This window comes from Podarcis tiliguerta (assembly GCF_965153285.1).
Source record: "Podarcis tiliguerta genome assembly, chromosome: 10".
Lineage (NCBI taxonomy): Eukaryota > Metazoa > Chordata > Lepidosauria > Squamata > Lacertidae > Podarcis > Podarcis tiliguerta.
Genome location: NC_139543.1, coordinates 52,953,181 through 52,977,882, shown reverse-complemented (window position 1 = coordinate 52,977,882; position 24,702 = coordinate 52,953,181). Strand labels below are relative to the sequence as shown.

The window sequence follows — 24,702 nt, the reverse complement described above, 5'->3', positions numbered from 1 at the left end:
AACTGCTCCAACCCACTGCCATTAAAAACCAACAATTAAAAGCACAGCATCACCTGTGTTCAAAATGACCCCATACCATTTCCTGCTCTTTCCTTCCTGCTTAGCCTACTGAATTGCAGGTCTGGCCTTACACTGCATGCTGGGATTGAGGTTTTGCAAAATGCCACTTAAGAGCAGTTCCCTTCCCTGTGTAGCTTCCTGTTTTTCATCGTGGTCCATCCTGCAAGGACTTGCATCTATGCAGCTCCCTCAGCATTGGAAAGTGCTTGCCCATGAGAAGTAAGGGTGAGCAGTGGCGTAGCCAGGTTTGCTGGCGATACAAAATTGTTCAGAGTGGCTAAAACAGAAAGATGGCAAAGAGGGCCAAAAGGACATTTCCAAACGGAGCGAATGGACATGATTTCACAGATACGCTCATGGGGTCTGAACCAACCAGAAATGAGACTTTGGGGGGGTCACAGCAGACAGGTTACTGAAGATGTTGACACAGTGTGCAGCAGCAGTGAAAAAGCAGGCAAATTCCATACTAGGGATCATTAGGAAATGAAAATAAAACACAGAGTAGTTATTGAAATCTGCAGTGTAACTGCACTTGGGAGAAGTAGCACGTACAGTTCTGGCCGCCTTGCCTGAAGAAGGATATTGTAGAGTTGGTATGGAGAAAGTGGTTGGAGAAATGTTGTTCTCCACAACTCAGAGCCATCCATTGCAGCTGAAATGTTGGAAGATTCAGGACAGGCGAAAGAAAGGACTTTTGCACATGGAAAAACCATGGAATTCATTCCCAACAGAGGCAGTGTTGGCCACCAGCTTGCAAGGCTTTAAAAGAGGATAAGGCACATTTGAGGAGGGTAAGGGTATCAGTGGCAGGTATGCTATGGCATGATCCCTCTTTGCTGGTCTATCTTTAGTGTCTGCATGTTTTGGATATTCTGGCTGATTGGTTCTGAAGCTAATTGTTAGTATTTGTATTGCTGTTATGTATTGCGTTTGTGTTCTGGATGGTAAACCTCTTTGGAAAAATAGGCAGGATATGCTATATATATATAACCTAGCCTGCAGTCCAAACCAACATATTGACAAGTCCAGAGGGAAGCCCTACTGAATTTGGTGGAGAATAATTGTGAGTAAGCCTAAGTGCCAGAAAGGAAGTCTCATTTCTGATTGGACACCCCCAGAGATTGTGCCTTTAGCATGTAATCCTGAGCAGAGGAACTTGCAACCAAATCTTATGCATATTTACTCATAGGTGGCACTTTAACCGACAGACTTGTTCTTTGCACTCCTAAACCTGCTTACCACAGAGTAAACCCCATTCAAAAAGCCAGTACCACCCAGCATCACAGTTAGAGCAATAGACGGGTGCAAATCCTCATAGCATGGAACTCAGCCTCACAGGGTTGTTGCCAGGAAAAGGTGGGAAACAAAGAAGCTCCAAACTCAGAAGAAAATTTCATTCATTTTAAAGGCGCGTGCGTCCCTGTTAAGCCTTTTAAGAAAGGCAAAAGGCTACAAGAATTTGCAGTGCAAGTCCTTGAGCAGTTTAATGGGGTGGGGGTATTTACACGTAGCGTAAAACGGATCGGGCGGTTAGGCTTTCAGGTGCAGCGCTGCGCGTGTTTACTCGGGACTTTTCCTTCCCACCGAACAAGCGTCCAGAGGCCCGTGCGCCACCTCCCAAGTTTGCGCGCGGCCGCCAGCGCGCACACGGGCTTGCAGGCGGCCGATTCCCTGCGCACCAAGAGGATCGCGGGCAGAGGCAGGCGGGCGTTCCTCCTCCGAGCTGGGCGTCAGCTGCCCGCAGCCCGCGCAAGGCCCCGTCTGGCCGGCCGGCCCGGGAAGCGAGGGGGCCGGGCGTCGTCGGAGCGCGCCAAGCGCCGCCCCTCGGCTCCGCCAAGCGCCGCAGCTGGCTGGCTGGTTGGTTGGCTGGGCCATGGTGGAGCAAGCCGACGACGCGCCGCTGCTCTTCTGGGCCGAGGGCCCGGCCGTCTCCCTCCCGGAGCCCGGCGAGCCCGGCGGCTGGGGGGGCTCCTGCTCTGGCGTCAAGGGGGAGGCAGCCGCCGGCGGTGGCGGCGGCCCCGGCGGGCGCCTCCAGGACCAGGAAGGAGCCGAGCAGGTGGAGGAGGACCAGATCTTGGCCGTGTTCGTGGTCACCTTCGATCCCCGCACGGGTAAGGGCTGCTTGCAGTGGAATCGCTTAGGGATGCCCTCGCCGGATCTCCCTTTCCCCCCGTGGAGGAGGAAGGGACTCGGATTCGCACCCAGTTCGCCCCCCCCCTTGGCAGCCCGGGTTGCGCGAGGTGGTGGGTGCCTTTACAGCAGCAAGACCTCAACAGGAGCTTGTGTGTGTGTGGTTTCTTCCCCTTTGGGTTGCTTTCTGGCAGAACCGAGTTCCTCTGACCATGCACAAAGGGCGCTCCTCTCTGCCTCCTTTAAACTGCTGTTGCAGGTCGGCATACACCTTCCTAAGAAGGAAACCAACCGGTAGGTTGGCATTAGGGATGTGTCACCTCTTTTCCTACTGCCTTGTGATGCCCAGAGCGGTTCCTGAGATAGCAGCCATGAATTCTTGGGCAGGGAAGGTGACTTGCATCTGTTTGCTTTTCCACCAGGCTTTTCCTAATGGAAAACTTAATAGTGTCTCCACCCAATGTGAGTCATGGTTGCCCTTTGCGGCAGCCACCTCAGTGGTAGCTGATGATGCCCATTGAGGGTGAAAGGTCTGATTGGTTGTAAGCAGAGAAGGCAGGCAGGTGGGGCAAACTGAGGCTAGTGGGACGGTGCCATGTTTGCCCCAATTGTGTAGCACCCCCCTCCCACACAGGTATCCTTGGAAGACATCTCCAGACGATGGAAGGGGATAAAGTCATACGCTGTCTACCCACTGCGTTCAGAGAGGCCCTGTTGGAAGCAGTAGGGCCTTCACCATTGACCCTCTCAAACTGCAACTTCAGGGTACCACTCCAGGGACTTCGCCCAAAGCATTTAGATGCCTGGTGTGAAAAATATAGATGGTCCCCCCTTTCCCACTCATGCATCCGTGAATATGGGGCATGATTCTCTGGGACATATTCCAGTGGAAGTGTCATTGAATTGCACAAGTGCACAGTTGTGCTTGTTCTGGTGGAGCTGTCCCAAAAGGACTTCCTAGTACCTTTAGATGCCCAGGTTGGTCTGTCCGTCTCTGCTGCTCTTAATGGCGGACATGAAGGGATTTCTCTCTCTCCATCTCCCATAATACTTGAGTATGGGATTATCCAATTACATTGATAGGTGTTGATTGTGGATGGACAGAAAGGGTGTATCGCTTCTCACTACGTATCTTAACTTGCAGCCAGGGTAGGTAATGGGGTATCCTTCAGATACTGGTGGACTACAACTCCCATCAACCACAGCCATTGGCCATGCTGCTTGAGACTGATGGGATTTGTAGTCCAGCATCATCCAGAAGCACTGCACTGCCTTACACAATGCGCTGCCACAGAATGTAGCAATGAGCTGTGGGCTTGTTTAGGTAGCTTTTGGGGAGGATCAAACAAATTCGCGGAGGAAGACAGGTCTTACCAGCCATTATGGCTAGAAGGAGCCATACTGTTCTGAGGCAATATGCCACAGGCTACCAGTTTCTGGAGACCAAATAACAAGGAGACCAAATAACTGTTGCCTTCAAGCCCTGCTTGTGGGCTTCTTATTGGCCACTCTGGGAAGTGGAATGATGGACTGGATGGGCCTTGGGTCAGATCCCATTGCATTCTCACCTGCAAAGTTGAAGATATGTTTTCTATTACATTCTGTATGAATGTTACCAATTAGGAGTAGTTGGAAGGACTATCTTAAGCAGATATAGTATGAAACCTGTTAGAGGTCACCAGCATGCTTGCAGAGCCCTTCCCTGTAACCAGAAGGGTCCTTTCCCTTCCACTGAAATGGTTGAATTCTGTTGTTGCCCATTGGAAAGGTTGTGGGGTGCCAGCAATAGTTTATCCGGTTTGCAAATGTGCCCATTGGCACAAAAGGGTTGGCAACCCTTGTGTTAAAATGAGAGATTTGTGGCGTCAGAAAGCTCCCAAATGCCATTGATCCTGGACATCCTGCTCTTTAACTCCAACTATACAAGGATTGTTTGTGGTTACTTGGCTGGTAGGGAGAAAAATACTCTGCACGTGCTTAAAGGCATTGCCGCATATTCCTGGAGTTACCTTTGCTTTTGAACACTAACAGGAAGAATTAAGCCCAGCCTTACTGTTATAAAGATAAGCAAAACTGAGTACCATTTTCTCTGTGAAGTTTCTGCAGCATGAATCTTTTTGGAGTGGCTCAATATTTCCTTATTTCTTGTGTTGTGTCCTTTACCTACATCCTGTTGCATGAATATGTGGCAGGTTTTCAACAGTTTAAACAAGTTCTTTGGAAATATATGCAAATTGTGTGGGTTTTGTTTCCTGCTTTTTCACTGGAGGTTACTGAAGGCAACTAACAACAATGATACAATGAAATATATTAAAAATAGATAATAGCTGTGAATACACCATTAAAAAACAAGACAGGTAAAAAACATCAGTCATTTATAAACAACTAATGAAAAGCAATTTCAGTATATTCACAAGCCGGCTTGTAAGCCAAAAGCCTGTTTAAGTAAAAAAAAAACACATTTTGTCTAAATAAAAATGATAACATCATAGCTGCTGCAAGATAGGGTGACAGCTGCCAGCTTGTCTTTAAAAGAGGATTAGATAAAACTCATGGGGGATAAGTCTATCAGCGACTACCAGCCAGGTTGGTCATGTTATGGGAGGCAGTATGAATACCAGTTTCTGGAAACCTCAGGTGGGGAGACTGCAATTGCACTCAGCTTCTGCTTGCAGGAATCCTAGGGGCATCTGCCAGGGGAAAACAGTGATAAGCTTTTGGCCCTCTCTAACATGGCGACGGGGTGAGCTCCCGTTGCTCGGTCCCTGCTCCTGCCAACCTAGCAATTCGAAAGCACGCAGTGCAAGTAGATAAATAGGTACCACTCCAGTGGGAAGGTAAACGGCGTTTCCGTGCACTGCTCTGGTTCGCCATAAGCGGCTTAGTCATGCGGCTTAGTCATAGCTGTACGCCGGCTCCCTCGGCCAGTAAAGCGAGATGAGCGCCGCAACCCCAGAGTCGTCCACGACTGGACCTAATGGTCAGGGGTCCCTTTACCTTTAACATGGCTCTTAAGCTCTTATTTAGCCTTTTTAGGCCTTCCTAAAATGACCTGGGTATCCTACAATGGCAGTCCTACAATTCTTCTTGTATGGAATAAAGTCCTATTGAACTTGAGCGAAAACGCTAAAGGATTGGGCTGCGTTCCAGCTGATTCTTTTTCCAGGGTAACCTGTAGCATTGACTGATGCCACGCTCGCCTTCAACAAGTTCGTTCAAGTAGCTTATATCTTATTTGGTCCTAATTCAGGTATTGATGGCTCACCAAGGCAGTTTACATACATGCATCCAGTTTTGTCTTAGCCACTTGAGTTGGCCTTGCTTGAGAGACTGTGGAGTGGCTTCTTGCTTTTGTGAAGCTCAATAATTAATGCTTCGCTTGAAGAGCACTTAACTTCAAGGGTTCTTTAAATGCCTAGCAAGTTCCCGAGCCATGTGGTGCAAAATCTGCTGGGTTGATTATGAAACCTGTAATGAAAAGGTCGTGGATAGGTGTGCGATGGCGTGTTAGATCGTCCTTAGGATGTTGCTTCTGGTGGTGTCTGCATGGCTGCTGTGTTTGGGGCGGGTTGAAGAAAGAAGTACTTGCAAAAGGAGCATGGTGGTCTCTAATCCTCCTGTTTGGTGAGGCTGCCTTTTCTCTCCCTCTGTGTTGGAAGTGCTTGGAGGGTGACTTCAGACTTCATATCCGTTCGGTGGTATGAATCTGTGCATTGAATTCCTTAAGAGATTTCTATACCTTTACCAAAAATGATCACTGTTTGCAAAGATAATATTGAAAAACATAATGCTTAATAAACAGAAACATTGAAGCAGTTACTGTAAATTACATAATTAACAATATCATAACAATGACTTAATCCACCACCCTCTAAAAGTCCAGCAAAAAAACTGGGTTTTTACCCAGCACCTAAGGTTGGGACAAAGTGTACTTCATTGGGGAGGTTGTTCTATAGGTTTAGGGCCACCACCAAAAGGGCTCTTCCTTGTCTAAGGAAGCAGACATAATTGCGCTATTATCAGAGTCTACATATTTTGGCTTGGCCTTCTAGACAGTCATAGCTGGTGGTTGCCACTGACCCCTTCCCCTCTCTGTTCTGGGAAGATGTGATGTGTCTGTTATAGTCACATTGTCCTTAGCTAGGGACAACATCTGGGCCCGGCCTGCGCTTGATATCTGCCCCAGGCTCCTGTTCCCCAGCACTTCTTATTTTCCCCCTCCCCAGTTTGGTCCTCCCAAGCAGTGCCTGGTAGCTGAATCTAGCCACCATTTTAATTTCCCACAGCGTATTGGGGAAGGCTTGCAGCTCAGTGACAGAACACTTGCCTTGCATCCTGAAGGCCCTAGGTTCAGTTACTGGCATCTCCAGGTAAGGGCTGGAATTATGTCCTGTCTGAAACCTTGGAGAGCTGCTGCTAGTCATTGTAGGCAGCAATGGACCAATGGTCTGATCTTAGTACAATCCTACCTTAGATTCTGAATGCCTTGCGAGTTAAATGTTTTGGCTCCCGAATGCCGCAAACCCGGAAGTGAGTGTTGCGGTTTGCGAACCTTCTTTGGAACCCGAACGTCTGTTTTCGGAAGCCACACTTTGGTTTCCGAACGTTTTGGGAGTCGAACGGACTTCCGGTATGGATTCTGTTTGACTTCCAGGGTACCACTGTATAAGGCATCTTCCCATGTCACTGTATTCTCCTGCAACTTTGCCCACATTTTTTGTCCCCTCTGTTGCCTCCCCTGAGTTTTGGCTGCAAATCCGTTCCTCAGATGTCTTCGAAGAAATGGTGGCCATCTGTTGGTCATTTATGAATGTAGACAGGCTCGCTGACAGTACCAGCCTCAACCAGACTACAGTGAGGAGTGGGGGTTTTTCATTTTTGTTTTTAGCACTAGTGAAAAATTCAAATTACAGTTCATGGATTTATGTCTACTTGCACAAACAGTCGAGCCACAGTGCTGTCCAAATCTTCAAATATAAATGCATTTAAAAGTACAAGGAAGTTATAGCAAGATGTCATTTCTAGATATTAAAAAATAAAATGATTAATGACAAAACGGTAGCTTAAATATCACACAGGCCAGGATAGCAGTTTTAAATAGAAACACCATGCACTGTTTTCTCACATCCCCTCATGTGACAAATTTCTTTTGCCTCTTCTTCTGTGGAAGGAAGCGAATGACAACATCAACAGACTCTCTCTCCGCCTCCCCTTTCGCCTTACCGGTTACGTTCTTTGCGAATGTTGAGGAATGGGAGGAAGTAAATTCTGGATTGCCTCGCTAATATTTCCCTGACCACAAATTTGCAGTTCTAACCTTGGGGCTCTTCAAGTTCTGCTTTTGGGCTCAATTGAAAGTCTTCCTGATGTCAGAATTAGTCACTTTGTGGAGGACTTTCCTTATTCCCTGCAAACACGTGCTATCAGTTGACATCAGCGGCTACTATTCAAGATGAGTGTGGCCACATTCACAGCGAACATTTCCCGGAGTGGTTTGGCACTCAGTCCTCCTTTGCAGAGAACTCTGAGAACTCTGCAGCTCTGTCAGGGGGATAGGGGTCCCCTAGCAACTCTCAGCACCCGTCACAAGCTACAGCTCCTAGGATTATTCGAGGGAAGCCATGGCTGCTTAAAGTGTGTAACTGTACGGTATGAATGTGTCAGAGGCAGCACAAATACCAGTTACAGGTGAACTGCAGTGGGAGGGGACAGTGGCGTAGCGTGGGTTGTCAGCACCCGGGGCAAGGCAAGTAATTTGCGCCCCCTAACCCGGGGCAAGGCAAGTAATTTGCCCCCCCCCCCCCCGCTGCACTGTCCCTCCCCCAGATAGTCCCTCGCTCTCTCTCCGCACCGCACCGCACGCCTGGCACCCCCCCCTCCACAGTGGGCGGCGACCCGGCGGCTCGGATTCGCACAGCCAGCACTGCAGTGAGAGAAAGTGAGTGAGCCAGGTAGGGGCAGAGAGCTGCGAGTACGAGCGCGCCACCCTCCAGATGTTGCGCCCGGTGCGGCCGGCCTCCCCTGCACCCCCCATGCTACGCCACTGGGAGGGGACTGTTGTGCTCCTGTCCAAGATCTAGACCTCTTCCCTTAGGGTAGAACTTGCAGTGATACCCAAATTCCCACCGCTTAAACGGCCTTGTTTAGTTACGGGAAGCGTTTTTCTTTCCCCATAGTGTCAGTGCATCCGTAGCTCTTATGAGTACGGTATGGAACGCACTTGTGCCAGGGTTGTGGGCAGGGTGGATAAAAACCAGTGATTAAAAATAATAATTGGATTTTTTAAAATTTAAATCATTTTTTTTAATTTAAATTGGATTTTTAAAATAAAATGCTTTTGAAGGAAAAATCTTTCTAAAGATACTTTTCTATTTAAGTTACATTATAGTCCAAACTCTATTCATCAGGAAATAAGGATTTGTTTTAAGTTTTTCATGTGTGCTAAAATGCCGTCTAAGTTTTTTAAAAAAACAAAACAAACAAAAACATGGATACATATGCTATAATGTTATTGCTTTAGTTAAATAAATTGTTTAACTAAACTAAACTAAAATTGTTAGTTAAATTGTTCAAATTGTTATTAAGGAAATGATTGTTTTCTTGTATTATTCCAAAAACGAAACCTTCCTCTGGTTGTAAGTATTAAGATTATACCAGCAAGAATGAGTCTTTTTGTAAAAAAGAAAAGAAAAAAAGATTTAAATCAAGTCTTACTGACTAGTGATTTAAATCAAATCCACCCTGGTTCTGGGAGTAATTTATGGGTGCATCTCCTCAGCCATGCGCATGCCACTCCATTTTGTAAATAATGTTGTTTTGGCTTTATCGTTGTGTGTGCATTCCGCAGAACACAAGAGAGAAGTAGAAGCTGAAACAGGGAAGGGAAAAAGTTTAACTGGGAACTCGTCTGCACTTTACATTTAAATTGGTATGATACCACTTGCGGGAAACCAAGGGTCAAGACTGTTTAAAGGGGCATGAGAAGGCTTCAGATGTATAGTGCAGGTGTGACCTAGATATTTGCTGTTTGTGGGAAGAGTGCAGAAGCACCTCTCTTCCCTGCCCAGAAGAAATAACTATGCAATGACCCCTGTCCTTTCTTTACCTGAGTCCACTGTTAGACAGAATGAAGCAGTCGCCTCAGGTGGTTGATTCTGGAAGTTATGAAAGGGCAGCAAATTCTTCACCATTTAATTTATTATTACAGTGGTACCTTGGGTTAAGAACTTAATTCGTTCTGGAGGTCTGTTCTTAACCTGAAACTGTTCTTAACCTGAAGACCACTTTAGCTAATGGGGCCTCCCGCTGCTGCCGTGCTGCCAGAGCACGATTTCTGTTCTCATCCTGAAGCAAAGTTCTTAACCCGAGGTACTATTTCTGGGTTAGCAGAGTCTGTAACCTGAAGCGTATGTAACCTGAAGCGTATGTAACCCGAGGTACCACTGTATTGTATTTTCACTGCCAGGGGAGAAATGGGAGAGGCGTTTGTGGACTTTTCTGCTTGCGGTGCCAAAACGTTTTGATTGGCTTTGTGTGCTGGTCGCTTTGACTGGAAACAGGGCACCATTCACTGCTTGGACTTGGGTTGCAAAATGTTTTGGGTTGGTTCCGTCTGGGTCAGCTTCAGCCGATATTGGACTGTGGCTTGGCCAGATGGGGGTCTGGAGGACCTTATAAGACCCATGTCCTCAAGTTCCCTCCTGCAGATTGATGCTTTGCTGTCACTGACACCAGGTATTGGATGACTGCATGAAGCAGCTATAAAAACAGAAAAAGACCAAGGGATTCCTCAGCCTCCCATCACTGTGGTTTCCCTTCCAGTGCTGCCATGTGCAGGGCTGGAGAATAATGCATAATAGCCAAGCCCCTCTACCTTCAAATCTCTATGGTAGGATACCATCTATTGCTGCACTGCTTGGCTGACATATGCCATTGAACATGTAATAAGAACATTAGAGCTTGCTGGATCAGGCCAGAGTCCATCCAGTCCAGCATCCTTCTCTCACAGTAGCCAACCTATGGGAAACCAGCAAGCACGGCCTGAGTACAAGGGCACTTTCCTCTCCTATGGTTTCCAGCAACTATTGTTTCATTGGGTTTGTGACTCCAGGACTCAGGGTTTGGGTGAAAACTTGCTTTAAGGAGCAGTCCTGTTCTGTCGCAAAGGCAATAGATTATTTCAGACGCATCCCAAGTTTGAGTCCTGAGGAGTCGCACACCCAACCTCCTCTCCCTTTTCTCTCTCAAGGCTATCCTGGTTTGCAGGCGTGTGAAACCATGGTTTGCCTGTTTGGAGAAAAAACAGGAAACTATGATTTGCAAGAAACCCAAATAGGACGTGATTATCTCCAGACGTGAGGGGAGCAAACACACTGGCCTGATGCCCACTCGTGTGATGTCCAAACTATATTTTGGCTTTATGTCAGAACAGCCCCAGGGTTACTTATCCTGTCTCAGTGAAGGTGATGGGGAAACTGCCAGAAGATCATTTCTAATAATCTAGCTTTTATGAACAGGATTGAAATGAGGGAGCGAGGGTGTGGGTTCAGTGATCCCGTCCCGTCCCACCACCCCCAAATGACCAAAAAAACCCAGCATCCTCATTTTTGTTTCAAACAGCTGCGTTCTCCTCAAAGCAAACAAAACTACTGACTTAGGAGGCTTCTAATTAAAGCACTGAGCTTGCTTGACACAGCACACTTCTTCCTACTTGGCATGTTATATATCACACACACACACACTTGGTGTGACTTGGTGAGAAAACGCCTTTCCCAGAGGAGGCTGACCATCTGTTCGGAGCCATTAGCCAAACCTACCTGCGTCTGCCAGGCAAGGGCTTGCCTCAGCACCTTGCTCCATGAGCGTGAAATGGGTGACGTGGCAAGAAAAATGTGAGTCTGGGTGAGTAGGTGGGGAGAGATACAAATCAGTTGGGCAAGACAAAGAGCAAACAAAGGAGTGACTTCATGTGAGCCTGCCGGGCCGGGGGGAGAGAGCAGGAAAGGGATAAATGTTTCCCAAGCATTGGACGCACTATTTTTCAGGATTATTTTTTTTTGGGGGGGGGGGGAGGTCTACTGTACCCAGTACTTCATGGGCTTTAATGCCCAGGCTGCTTGTTTGTTCTCTTGATTCCATTTATGAGAACTTGAATTTCTGCTGGATTGTCTGTAAATTTGGTTCTTTGCTATTTTTATTATTTTGGTTTACTGGGGTGTTGTGGGGGGGGGGTCGGTATGCATATTTTAACGTTGTGTTGTGTAGCGCCTTGGGAGCCTTCGGGTTGAGAGGCGGAATACAAATTGAAACAAGGGTATAAGTGGTTTATACATTTGGTCACCCAGTTCCAAATCTAGCTGTCTTCTACCTGTTGAACTGGTGCAGTTAAAGCACCAGTTTTGAACAGTTTAATATACCACTTCGTCTCTCATCCCCCCCCCCGACCGCAACCCCCCCCCTTTCTAATCAAGATCAGGTTTTTATTTACAGTGGTACCTCTGGTTACATACGCTTCAGGTTACAGACTCCGCTAACCCAGAAATATTACCTCGGGTTAAGATCTTTGCTTCAGGATGAGAAGAGAAACCGCAGCAGCAGCAGGAGGCCCCATTAGCTTCAGGTTAAGAACAGTTTCAGGTTAAGAACGAACCTCCAGAACAAATTAAGTACTTAACCCGAGGTACCACTGTATAGTTAAACAGAAAGGATGAGAGTGCCGGAACTTGAACCCATAGCATGCAGAGATGCAGCTAAGTGGTTTAACAAGTTGCCACCACAGCCCTGTTTAGCGTCAGTATTCTTCCTTCCTACCTCCCCATCCTGTTCCTTGTGTTTGTTCTGCTTAAGACAAACACAAATTTGGAGGTGAGATAACGCTCCAGGCAGCTGAGCATTTCATCCTGGCAAACAAGCTCTTCTCTCCGCTTCCCACACCCAGCTGTTCATCTCCAAAGCTTTCGGAAAACTGGTGCAACTCCCAGCGAAACAGAGTCAGGGAAGCTCATTGGAGAACCTTGGGTCATTCGTTGCCTCTCAGCCTAACCTACCTTGCAGAGCAATGTTAGAAACTCGGATATATAAGCTAATTCCCAAATGCCACCTTAAACACTAATTAATGTCACTACAAGGGAATGTTGATATGATATGATACAATATGATACAATAATCTTTATTGTCATTGTCCCATACAGAACAATGAAATTGGAAAGAAAAAAAATTCTGCAGAAGACATTCAAAACCAACAAGCCTGCCATCCCTAGATAGTCTAGTCTAGTCTAGTCAAGGCAACTCTGTCTCTTTTGCAATGAGTTATTATTATTATTATTAATTATCAATCATTTCATTTCTATATCGCTTTATATTTTAAATAAAAAACCTCAAAGCAGTTTACAACACATTCAGACATCAAATAAACCAATCCGGAATAAAATTCAAGCTTCCAGGAAAATATTTCAGTTCCTTCTCTAAGTGACATTTTGCCTTCCCCATATCTATTTACCTACTTAATTTATAGAGCTGCCGCATAGCAGAAGTACCCTAGGAAGGCAGTGGGGTGTAGTGGTTAGATTGTCGGACAAGGACATGGGAGATCTGGGTTCAAATCCCCACTCAGTCATCAGGCTCACTGGGTGACCTTGGGCCAGTCACAGCCTCTTTACCAGGGTTGCTGCAGGAATTAACTGAGGAGGGGGGTGAACCACATTCTCCTTGGAGAAAAAGGTGAGATATAAATGCAAATAAATAAGCACCTGCTTAAGAAAGGTTGGGGGGAACAGGCAGGTGGAGATGTCAGCCGCCAACCTATCATCCAGAGATCTCAACTTGGTCGCAGCTGGACCCGCGCCAGTCGCAAAACGTACCTGGCCCCTGGCTAATTTCTAACACTGTTGTGGGGATTAAACAAGGTGGGGAGAACGGTGAACCTTGAGTTCCTTGAAGGAGAAGGCGGGATTTCAAGGTAATAAATACACCCATAAACTCCCATTATTCCTGACCTATTTGCCAATGCTGACTGGGACTGATGGGAGTTGGACTCCAGTAGCGTCTGCAAGCCCGCAGGTTCCCCATCCCTGAATTATCAGATGTATAATAATGTGTATTTTGTTGTAAAAGGAGGAATCAGAAGGAGGCTGCTTGCTTGAGGTGAGGCACAGCTTCTCAAGTGAAGTAGTTAGATACCAGAATGAAAGATGATGAATGTTAAACAGGCAGCTCTTGGGGGAAAGAGAATGTGGTTTCCGTAATAATAATTTTCTGCTACCTACTAAGTTAAGACGGCTGAATGTATGAAGCTTTGCTTTCCGTGAAGCAAATAATATTGCTTAACTAGGCCCAGGGCTTACTCAGGCTCCTGAAGGAACATGATAGGCAACGCTTGATTTCGGCAGCTAAATATAATTTTATTGATCGATGTTTGCGCATGCAATGAGAAATTTCTATATAAAACACAACCCGATTGGCAACGACATAATAGCGAGGCTATTGACATCTTTGTGGGCTTGATAGCTTTTCCAGTGTACGGATCCCAGTGGATAGAGGGTGGTTGTTTTTGTAGGGCAGAGGATTGGAACAGGGAAAATAAAGCTGTTACTTTTTGTGGCCTAGAATCTAAGCTTGTCATTTCTGCCCATCTGAGATAAACAGCCTGCAATCATCAGCTAAAATTGACAACAGTTGCAGTGGGTGCTTTTCAAGTATTTCCCCCACTCTTTGCCATGCTGGTCATGTTTCACCTTGAAAAGTATTGAGTATGGCAGCGTCTATTTTGAGGATCAGCATTCGCAGTCTCTCTTGGAGAAAAAAATGTTGTGTTTTTGGTGGAGCTAGGTTTCGTAAGAGGCAACCTTCAATCAGCGTCTCCCTTGTGACTAAGTTCACTCAGGTGGCGGTGTGGTGTGGTGTGGAAAGCCACTTTGATACCATGGTTAAGAGCAGGCATAGGCAAACTTGGCCCTCCGGATGTTTTGGGACTACAACTCCCATCATCCCTAGCTAACAGGATCAGAGGTCAGGGATGATGGGAGCTGTAGTCCCAAAACATCTGGAGGGCCAAGTTTCCCTATGCCTGGTTAGGAGTGTCAAATCATGACCATGGAGACTTAGGTTCAAATCCCAACTCGGGTGTGATGGACCGGTTGGATGCGGAGGGGTGGTGGGAGGCAACAGTTGGGAAACCCCCAAGGGAAGAAGATGCAGAGCAGTGGCGGGACGACGATCAGTGGGCAGAGGGAGAAGAGGGAGCAGACTGGGAAGAGAAGGTGTCAGAGGCTGAAGAGGTAACAGGGCTTATTGAGCAGGAGGAGGCTGTGACAGAGAGCAGTCCAGAATCAGAGGCAGAAGCAGAGGATGGAGATAAGGGGGACCAAGAACCAGAGCTGGTGAGGAATCACAGGCGTTTCCCTCTCCTGCTGCAACTAGCTTCCTCCCTTCCCCCTTGGTCTCCCAGAACCAAAAGAGGCATGAAAAGGGTTGAGAAGTTAGCTTCACACAGGCACAGTTTCAGATTGCGTGGGGAAAACGCTGGAGAAGAGGGGACTTAAGCAGCTGTGGGAAGGCAGGGACCTGCAGTCTCCTCAACTGCTTCACGGGGGCAAGACCGACCAGAGATGAGTTTCGGTGCTCTTTAGGCCTGGCACTCCTGTGCAGACCATGTTTTTCTGCTAATAAAGAGTCAGCTCCAACTTGCTCAGTGTGATTTACTGGTGGCTGGCTCCTGTCATCAGAGGTGGAGCTCACTGGGTGACCTTGGGCCGAATCACTTCCTCAGCCTAACCTACCTCACTGGGTGGTTGTGAGGATGACATGAGCTCCTCTGATGAAGGGCTGGATAACAGTGTAATCAGTAAAGATAACTAAAAGGACAAGGCCAAAAGGAAAGGGGATAAGGCACAGGAGAGGCACAGATTTTAAGGAGGGGCTATAACTCAAGAGGATTGAGTAGAGACAGGTTTTCCATGTGGAAGATCCATGGCATCTCCAGTTTAAAAGGATCAAGTCAAAAATCTTATCTTTGCTTCAGCCCCTTGAGAGTTCTGGCCTGTCAGAGATAGCACTATTGCACTAGATGGACTTATATAAACATTTTAGCCCCACTTTTCAGCTAACAAAGGGCTCCCAAAGTGCCTTTCAAATATCTCTATTAAATCAGCTCCTGCCCCCAGACTTGCAGTCTAAAAGACACGACACGAGAGGAAAAGGGATTGGGCAGGAGGAGGAGGAGGGAAAAGCGAGCTCAGGCATTATATCTTAGTTACAGAGTGCTTGTAAAGACCTGCAGCAATGGAAAACTGTTCAAGGAGGGAAGGAGGCAAAAACTGCTCTTCTTTCAGCTGAGCTGATGGAGTGGCCCTGCTTCCTGTCTCTTTCTGCTCTATAATAATCATAATCATTTATTTTTATACCCCGCCCATCTGGCTGGGTTTCCCCAGCCACTCTGCTTGGATCTGAGAGGTCGGTGTGAGACTGCTGAGTTGAGGAGCAGTTTGCCATTCGTAGCCTCTTCCTCCTTCCCACGGCTAGCAGAATTAGTGACCGTTGTAGGCACGTCTGCATAATACGTTCTGGCCAATTGCCTTGGTGTTTGTGTCCAGGTGTGTGTTCACGCTGCGTTCTCCCCTCTCCTCCACAGGTAACATGGTTGAGTGGTGTTTGCCGCAAGACATTGACCTGGAAGGCGTCGAGTTCAAATCCATGGCCAGCGGGTCCCATAAAGTTCAGTCGGATTTCATGTGAGTGTACAAAACGTCCCCAGGGTCCTGCTTGTGCTGTTCAATTGTGCGTATCCTGCCATTGTCCAGAAAGCACACGGCACAGGCTGCCCCTGATGAAATGGACGAGGTGGTTACCATTGTAGACTAACAGGGTATATTCGTTATATAGTCATTTATTTGTTGAATTTATACCCCGCCCTTACTGCCCTGTTTGAGTGCATATTGCAAGGGCTTTTGGGCGACGGGGGATGGGGGGAAGGTTTGCCCTGTGCACAGATATACCCTTCACCCCCACCGGTGCCCTGGTTGATGCAGATGGAGTTACCCGTTGGAGGCAGCCCTTTAGTCGTGAGCAGAGCCAGAGCTGATGATGGGGAGAGCCCAGAGATTAAACGTTCTGGATTAACTAGCCCAGCATAAAGACTGCCCTCCTTCAACTCTCATCATGGTGCTCTCAAATTAGAACCCTTATGGTTTTGATATATGGGCTACTTTTAAAATGAGGATGCATTTTAAATTGCATTTTAAGCTGTATTTTAAATTGTTTTCCCCACCCCTTAGTATGTTTTTACTGTAATTTTACCGGTGTTATCTGCCCTGAGCCCAGCTCTGTCCGGGGAGGGCAGGGTATAAATAATAAATAATAATAATAATAATTTCCTAGTCCTGGGCAGGTCTACTCTGAAGTAAGGCCAACTTGGTTTCGTGGAGTAACTCTCGGAGAACTAGGCAGAGAGATTTATTTTCTTTTAGCACAACGGACCAATCAAGCTGCTGTTCTGGAAAGCAAGCAAATGCGATTTGCGTCCAAATTCAGTGCGTCTTTAGCGCACACACATGTGTATCTGGAAAAATCATAGAATTGTAGAGTTGGGAGAAACTCTGAGGGTTATCTAGTCGAACCCCCTGCAATCCAGGAAGCACTGTCTCTCCATCCTGCTTTTTCTGCATGCCTCCCCCACCCAATTTGCCTATTTTATTCCCATTCCATCTTCCTTTCCAGTTACTTCCGGAAAGGCCTTTGCTTCGGCTTGGCCTGTTTCGCCAACATGCCTGTGGAGAGCGAGTTAGAGCGTGGCGCTCGGATGAAGTCCGTGGGGATTCTTTCTCCTTCCTACACCCTGCTGTATAGATACATGCACTTCCTGGAGAACCAGGTCAGGTACGTTATTAGAAAAAAAGGGAGAATGGGAGGGAGGTTGTTACTGGACCATAAAGTGGTTCAGGAGAAATGTTTGGTTTGTGCTGCAAAACCGTGGTGGCTTTTCTGGGATGGTGTCAGATGTGGCTTGGATGACCCGCTTTGCCAAGTCATTTTCCAGCGGAGACGCGTAGAAGTCAGACCACCTCTGTTGTCTTTTAGGCACTTGTTGAAGACTCTTCCATTTCTAACAAGCCTCCCAAGTGAATGTTGTTGGTATATGTACTGAGCATGAAACAAATTACAGTGGTACCTCGAGTTAAGTACTTAATTCGTTCCGGAGGTCTGTTCTTAACCTGACACTGTTCTTAACCTGAAGCACCACTTTAGCCAATGGGGCCTCCTGCTGCTGCCGCACCTCCGGAGCACAATTTCTGTTCTCATCCTGAAGCAAAGTTCTTAACCTGAAGCATGATTTCTGTGTTAGCGGAGTCTGTAACCTGAAGCGTATGTAACCTGAGGCACCACTGTACATATATGTAATTGTAGTTTTAATGGTTTTATGCACAATGCCTTTTTTGCTTTTATAAATGCAGTCGTTTTTACTATTTTTATGTTTGCGATTGTTTGCAACGCGCTCTTGTTTCATTGCAAACCACCTCAAGGTGCCTCGTAGGAAGCAATTCGTAAGTGAAATAACAGCTCTGAAAAGACGCATGCATGGAGGCTGGATGCTACTGTTTAGGCCACCAGGTGCTTAAGCATGGAAGCTGTGCTGCACCAGGAGCCGTGTGGGAGAGTGCTGTTTCACTCAGTTCCTGCCTTTTTGGCTTCCTGTAGGCATCTGGTTGCTCCCTGTGAGAACAGCAGGTTCTTCCTGTGTTCTTATAGGAAAGGAATCATGTGACCACCAAAGAGGGACCAGCAGGTGCCACTAATGCAAAACTGATAGCGTTGGCTTGCAAATGGAGGGTTGTTCTCTGGTTACCCTTTGTGACTTGCTTTTCTGCTTGCCTTTCAGACATCAGCTGGAGATGCCAGGGCATTACTCTCACCTGGAGGCGTTTTATGATGACAAGAAAGGGGTCCTCCCTGCTGGCACTCTTGTTTCCCAGCAAACCGTCCACTGGCTGCCTTCCATCCACAGATACATGTACCCAGAGATGAAGGTGAGAAATAGGTTGCGGTTATTGATCTTCGCATGAAGGCAGAGCGTGCCAATGAGCCACACTGGTCAGATGCCACGAAGTAGCTTTAGCTAGCGGCCAAGATGGATCTCTGGAGGCCTCTTGCATTCTGTGACAGTAGGGCATGAAACTTAATTTTTGCAAATTTATTCAGTGAGGGGCCTTAAAAAATGTTTTTGGATGTTAGTAATTCAAAGCTGATATTATGTTTGTGACTGGGCACATTTAGCTTGGTAAGTCTTATGTTTGTTGAAGAAGCACATAAACTGCTTTTGGAAAACCAAATAATTTTAGTTTTGCCTTATTAAGATGTCATGTACTGCTAAATAAATAATAATAATTATTAATATATACAACTGTAAGTACTTGGCAATCATTTTTTAATGAATTCTCTGCAATTTTGCACATATTTTACTTACCAAGCAAAACCAAATTATATTAATTTAACCAAAATATATTGCATTCCCAAGTCAGGTTAAAACTTTTTAGCAGCTCTCATTTTGGAATTTGGAAAGTTGGGAAATTCAGTGCACTCTATCACCCAGTTTATTGCTCTAATGCACAACAAGGAGTAGAGCAGATGCTCTACAGAAAAGTGTTTTTATTTGTTTGTTTGTTCCATTTTTATCCACCTCCATCTCCTCCTCCAAAGAGTTCAGGGCGACGTACATGAATCTTCCCCATCTTCCGCAATGTACCCTCACAACCTTGTGTGTTAGGATAAGCTGAGAGAGAGGGTGTTGGCCGAAGGTTGCAAAGTGAGCTGGGTGGTTCATTGCTTCTGTTTGCCTGAAAGGATAGAAGTTTCTGGACATTCGAAGCTCCAGGGTACTTCTCCTCCCCTTTCTCGGATCTGTTGTTTGTTTTTAGCAGTCAGCACCTCAGCAGCAAAAATGGGAGCCATCTTGTTTCTGTTTCGTTGCTAACTCCCTGCTCTGTTTTTTTTATCTGGCTGCAGATCACGCACCCTGCAGGCTGTATGTCTCAGTTCATTAAGTTCTTTGGCGAGCAGATCCTGACTCTCTGGAAGTTTGCCTTGCTTCGGAAACGCATTTTGATATTTTCCCCGCCTCCTGTCGGGGTGGTCTGCTATAGAGGTACGTAGAAAATGGGAGGTGTGGTCCCTGTTATCAAATCACGCACGGTGAAAGTTTCTCCCCTCTGCTGTTTGTTGGCTTGAAATGTTTCTTTCTAAACGCCCTGCACCAACAGATTCCAAAGTGGTGCATGAAACTGTGAATAAAACGTAATCCGCACAAGATAATTGCTGCTGGTTTGAGACAGCAAATGCAAAACCACAAAATGCAGCGAGAGAAAAGAAATGCCTGCAGCCAGAACAAAACAAGGGGCAGCATTTCAAACAATCTGGTAATGCTAATCCTCAGCCAATAAAGCGAGATGAGCGCTGCAACCCCAGAGCCGGCCATGACTGGACCTAATGGTCAGGGGTCCCTTTACCTTTACGTGTGTGTGTGTGTGTGTGTGTGTGTGTGTGTGTGTGTGTATACACACACAAAAACAGCCCAAAGTTTTAATCCAGTTGTACAGTTTCTACCAAAAATCCAGTGTGTTGCAAATAAATAAAAAGGAAACAGTGAATCTGTATTAAAGACAAGGGAGCAGGGATATGGGGTAGCATTTTGACGTAGACAATGCCATGTAGACGCACCACCTTCTCTCTGCCCTTGTCTGCAGTTTATTGCTGCTGCTGCCTTGCCAATGTCTCCTTGCCTGGAATCGGTGGGACTGTTCCTGAGTCCAAGCCTTTCTTCTACGTCAACGTGGCTGACATTGAAATGCTGGAGACGGAAGTGTCGTATGTGGCCTGTAAGTATGAAGCATCCCATGCAAGGGGGCGGGGACAGTTCTCCAGGCCTCTCTAGCCTAGCCCTCAGTACTCTTCCTGAGGCCACGCCCCTTCCTGGCCCTGCTCTGCACCCTCCAGTACCGCTTTGCCTGGCTGGAACAGGCACCTTAACTGTGACATTGAGTCTTGCTTGCCTGGATGAATGATGGAAAGAAGAGCGTTCATGCATAGGACCCTCTGGCTATTGTGTGCTTGAAAGGTAGTGTGTTGTACAACAGTAGTAAGACCCACACCCATTGCTCCACCTACTTTTCCTTCTGGCCCTGCCAACCATTGGAATGTGGCCCCCAGAAGATTTCCCATGACGCAGTGCAGCCGAGGCCGAAAAAGGTTCCTCACACCTTTTCTATAGGCACATGTTTGCTTGCTCTGTTACCCCGAAATTCTCTAGCTCTGCTTGTGCAAGGGATTGGGCTAAAGACAAGAAGAAACTGTTAGCATACAGTATTATTATTAATATTAATTAATTAATTAAAGGTATATTCTTCATCCATAGATCTCAGGGTAGTCCACAACATAAAATTACAAAATTTAAAATACAAAAATCATAATAAAAATAAGAACAACAACAAACCAAGAATCCCCCCCCCCCCACACACAACACAGTTAAAATAGGATGTCAATCAGCCAAAGGCTTGGTTGAAGAGGAATGTTTTTGCCTGGCACCTAAAGGTGTATAATGAAGGTTCCAGCCGAACCTCCCAGGGGGAGCATTCCAACAACGGGGAGCCACTGCAGAGAAGGCCTGTTCTCGTGTTGCCACCCTCTACCCCCCTCGCGGAGCCTTGCCTTAACAGTGGGTACCTAAGAGATCATGGACAGCATTCAGCAGTTTTCTAGGACTGTGCTGTTTCATTTTGTGTGTAGGAGACTGCATGTGGGGATGCTTTGTGGCAGAGTGACATACAAATAAACTGAGGGTTATGAATACCGATTTCACTAACGTAGACCTGTTCTCTTCCTGTTTCCGGCAGGCACAACGGAGAAAATCTTTGAGGAGAAGCGGGATCTCTACGACGTCTACGTGGATAACCAGAATGTGAAGACCCACCACGAGCATCTGCAGCCGCTCCTGAAAATTAACAGCGCCGACAAAGAAAAGTACCGGAGGCTTAATGATCAGAGGTAGCAGCAGCAGAAGCTTTCCCTGGTGGATTCTCCCCATATCTTGAGTGTGGGGGCATTGTTTCCGGATTATTCCCAACTTCTGAGCCCTTCATCTGGACCCCAGAGCATATGTGGCCTTGGAGGTCTATGGAATGACTGGTCTTAAGACCAGAAACGTGAAAATTAATTATAAAAAAACGCACCAAGTGTCAAAATTAGTGTGCTTTTCTGAACTTAAACTTCCCTATCTGTAGACGTCCACCCAATACTCATCTGTTTGCTGTAGTTTAGTGATGGAGAACCTTCATCAGCTTGAGGGCCAAATTTCCTCATGCACAACCTTCAGGGGGCAGCGTGCAGGTAATGGGCTAAAGGTAAAAGTGGGTGGAGCCACAGGTGTGACTCTTACCTTGGTACAGTAAAAGCTAGAGATACCCACACTTGTATCTCCATCCTCCATCCACAGAACAGTACTCAAGGAGGGTCCAGAGGAGGGTCACTGAGGGGTGTAGCCTGGGAATAGGGGGTGTGGTCCTGGAAGAGTCCTGAACACCAGGCAGAGAGGCCCAGAGGGCTGGATTTTGCACGCAGGCCTAAGGTCCCCCACTTCTGCTGTGTGGCCTTGGTCATCTTGGGGCAAGTTGGAATACAGGGAAAGAGATGGTTGGTCCCCTAGATATACAAGGCTCTCAAACTCTTCAGATCTTTGTAGATCAATGGCATCACTTGGAATTGCCTTTGGAAGTCTCTAGAGGAATCATTCGAGAGGCAGCAGTTTTGATGTGACAGTTGTGTTTCTCTATTATTCAGACAGATGCTGATGTACTCCCAGGAAGTGGACGGAGACTGCAGTTCTTGTGAAGAGGACCTTTTTATCCTGTGAGTTGTTCATGTGGGATTCTTCAGAGCAGGGGTGGGCAGCGGCTGGCACGGGATTTACTGGCAGTGATACATGAGAGATTTGTGGCAGATCACCAATAGTTTGGGGCTCCCAGTTGTTTAGCAATAGTGGCAACAAAAGGGCAGCAGCAGCAGCACCCAGTTTTCCCCAAGCCATACTGTTTTTTTGTGAGTGGGAGGACTGTAAGGTCTATTGAATTCTGGAACTCAAAACAAAATTCCGAGGCTCAAAATCCTCTCGTTCTGTTTTTGCAGTACATTCCTGTTGGTGGTTCTGGCAGTCCTAGTAAAAAATAGAGCCTGAAGGTCTGCGTATCCCTACTTTTTTCATTTTTCCCATTATTTTTTTAAAAGTCAGATTTTATTAAAACTTTTCCTAATACATTGCAATAAAAAACCCCACAAATCTAAACCAAAACAAAGAGAAAAGAAGGCTAGTGTAGCATATCAAAGAGGGGATCTGCTTTGGGCTTCACACCTCTCCATTTTGCATTATCTCTGAAGGTTCTTCATGGAGCAGAACAACCGGATATTCCAGACGTTGATGGAGGTGTCAGCCAGCCAGGACAAGACCTTGACAGCTGACCACGCCCGAGGAATGGGCTTGGACCCCCAAGGCGACCGTAGCTTCCTCATGGACCTACTGGAAGTCTATGGCATTGATGTCATGCTGGTCATTGATAACCCTTGTTGTACATAAAGCAGAGAGCGGCGGCGGCAGAGCAGGAGACGGAGAACACAACAAGTGCGAGAGGACGGCAGCCACTTGTTGCCAAGACTACTGGAAGCACCAGGGCAGCTTTGCGGGAACTCACCACAGCTTGAATCGTGAAGGATTGCCTTTTATTTATGAGAACCCTCTACAGAAAGTGTTATTTATATTCACACACACACACACACACACACACACACACACACTTACACACTTTTAACCATTGCTCTTGGAGATAACTTAAGTTGTGGCTTCTCTCTTCCAGGACAGACTGCACAGTCATACTGCCCCTCATTGTGTTCTGTAAAACTGATAGTCTGCTTCCTTCCTTCCCTTCCTCCCTGCCTGCTCTTAAACAACCCAGCACATGCTGTTGTAAGAGCCTAAATTTGGGTGGGTGGGGAAAGCACTTTACTCTCTTGGGGACCAATGTGATTTTTTAAAAAAATACAACACTGCTTTGAGCCTTCGTGATTTGCGTAGTTGACCTCCCCCATCAGATTTCCTTTGTGTTCTCTCATAGTGTACACAGTCCTATCCCAGTGGTCCTCCAGGTGTTGCCTGATTTTCATCCTCCATCGCTCCCTGACCATTGGGCCATTGCCAGCTGCAGTCCAGCCTTCCCTGGAGGGCCCCAGCCAACGAGCCGCTTTATGCAAAAGATACTTGAATTCTACCTATATGTTGTGAATCGTGGTCAACCTTAAAAGGGTTAGGCTTTCGTTGGGACAGGTTTTAGGGGGTCAGCGTTTTCTCCCGTGTCCAGTCATTCGAAAGGAAAAGTCCTTCCCTTCCCATGACCGAATGATAGGACCGATCTGTTGTTATTGCTTTTTTGATTAGCTTTGTTGAGAAGATCCCACTTGCAAGGAATATCCTCTTGCTAGTCCCTGCTGAGTGACGGCATTTGCCTCCTTGTTCAAAGTCTAGGTCCAACACCAAGTGACCCCTCTCTCTGCCCCCGCCCTTTGCAAGCCAGAGCAGCCAGCTATGGCGTTCATACAGAGCCCCCGGTCGTCTCACGGACTATTGTCCCGTACACCACTAATCCGCTGCCACCAACTAGGTCCTCCCCGGTAAATCGCTTAGTCTCAGTCAGGTTCTCAAGTTAACGAAGATTGTAATTTATTGCAAACACACATAAACTTTAAATGCATTCAAAACACTGTTACCCTTTACCCTTTTAGTCTTATTTTATCCTATCTCTAACTCTTCTACCTCCCCTCACACAAGAACCAACTGCACTAACTGTCTCTCTGTTTCCATCTGTCTTCCAACTGCTTTTTCCCAACTGTCTAAACCTCTGGCTAAGCCTTTTAAAAACAGGTAGGCTCCGCCCCTCTGGCTTTTCTATTGGTCTACCTATTAACCCTTTCTCTCCCCCTGTACAGACATTCCCAAAAGAACGGGCAAACGCCACACTGACCTTGTCCCTTGCTCTCAGATGTGCTTTGCAGAATCTGCCGGCACAGTCTGCATCTTTAGCAGTGCACATCTCAGCCTTAGTCTGGATTATGTCTGCTTGACTTTGCTCCCCGTTTGCTTTTAAAATATTATTTAATTTCCTGTCTATCTTGATATATGTACATTCTCCTTGTGCCACAGCTTGGGAGGTTGCGCTTCCTGCAGGAAGCAATTCTTGTGCTTTCTTTCGCAGGGATTAACCATACCTGAGTCCCATCTCCATTGTGAAGGTCCTCCATGAATCTTAACTGGGAGCGTTGGTGTTGTGATTTTATACTGAAGAGTTAGTTGAAAGCAGTGAGGGCTGGCGGTAAATATCTCCCGGCAGTTCTGCTGCGCTACAGCGAGGGGCTTGGCCGTATCTTTGAGGAGAAGTAGATAATAGTGTCTTCATTGCACACCGACTCAGGGCTTTGCTTGCAGGG

At 46.7% G+C, this 24,702-nt stretch overlaps 2 protein-coding genes across 7 annotated transcripts in view; one reads left to right on the top strand and one right to left on the bottom strand.

The window, feature by feature from the left end:
- The window catches only part of WEE2 (WEE2 oocyte meiosis inhibiting kinase), a gene marked incomplete at its 5' end in the record, with an annotated part of 29,694 nt that extends 18,630 nt beyond the window's left edge, over window positions 1-11,064 (bottom strand). Inside the window, one exon of one of the 6 annotated variants that reach the window (XM_083401484.1) lies at window positions 11,007-11,064. In XM_083401484.1, the coding sequence (XP_083257610.1) occupies window positions 11,007-11,049 (43 nt within the window). Of the gene's footprint in view, window positions 1-53; window positions 1,936-11,006 lie in introns of those variants that run through there. The other 5 variants (XM_083401483.1, XM_083401485.1, XM_083401486.1 and 2 more) reach the window with 5 other exon arrangements.
- DENND11 (DENN domain containing 11) lies at window positions 1,934-23,277 on the top strand (the record flags this gene model as incomplete). Its single annotated transcript, XM_083401534.1, has 9 exons — window positions 1,934-2,171; window positions 15,818-15,917; window positions 16,903-17,061; window positions 18,062-18,209; window positions 19,186-19,324; window positions 19,923-20,054; window positions 21,069-21,219; window positions 22,012-22,080; window positions 22,606-23,277. The coding sequence occupies 9 exons, from the start codon at window positions 1,934-1,936 to the stop codon at window positions 22,799-22,801; spliced, it is 1,332 nt and encodes a 443-aa protein (XP_083257660.1). The 3' UTR covers window positions 22,802-23,277.
- Window positions 23,278-24,702: the final 1,425 nt, after the last annotated feature.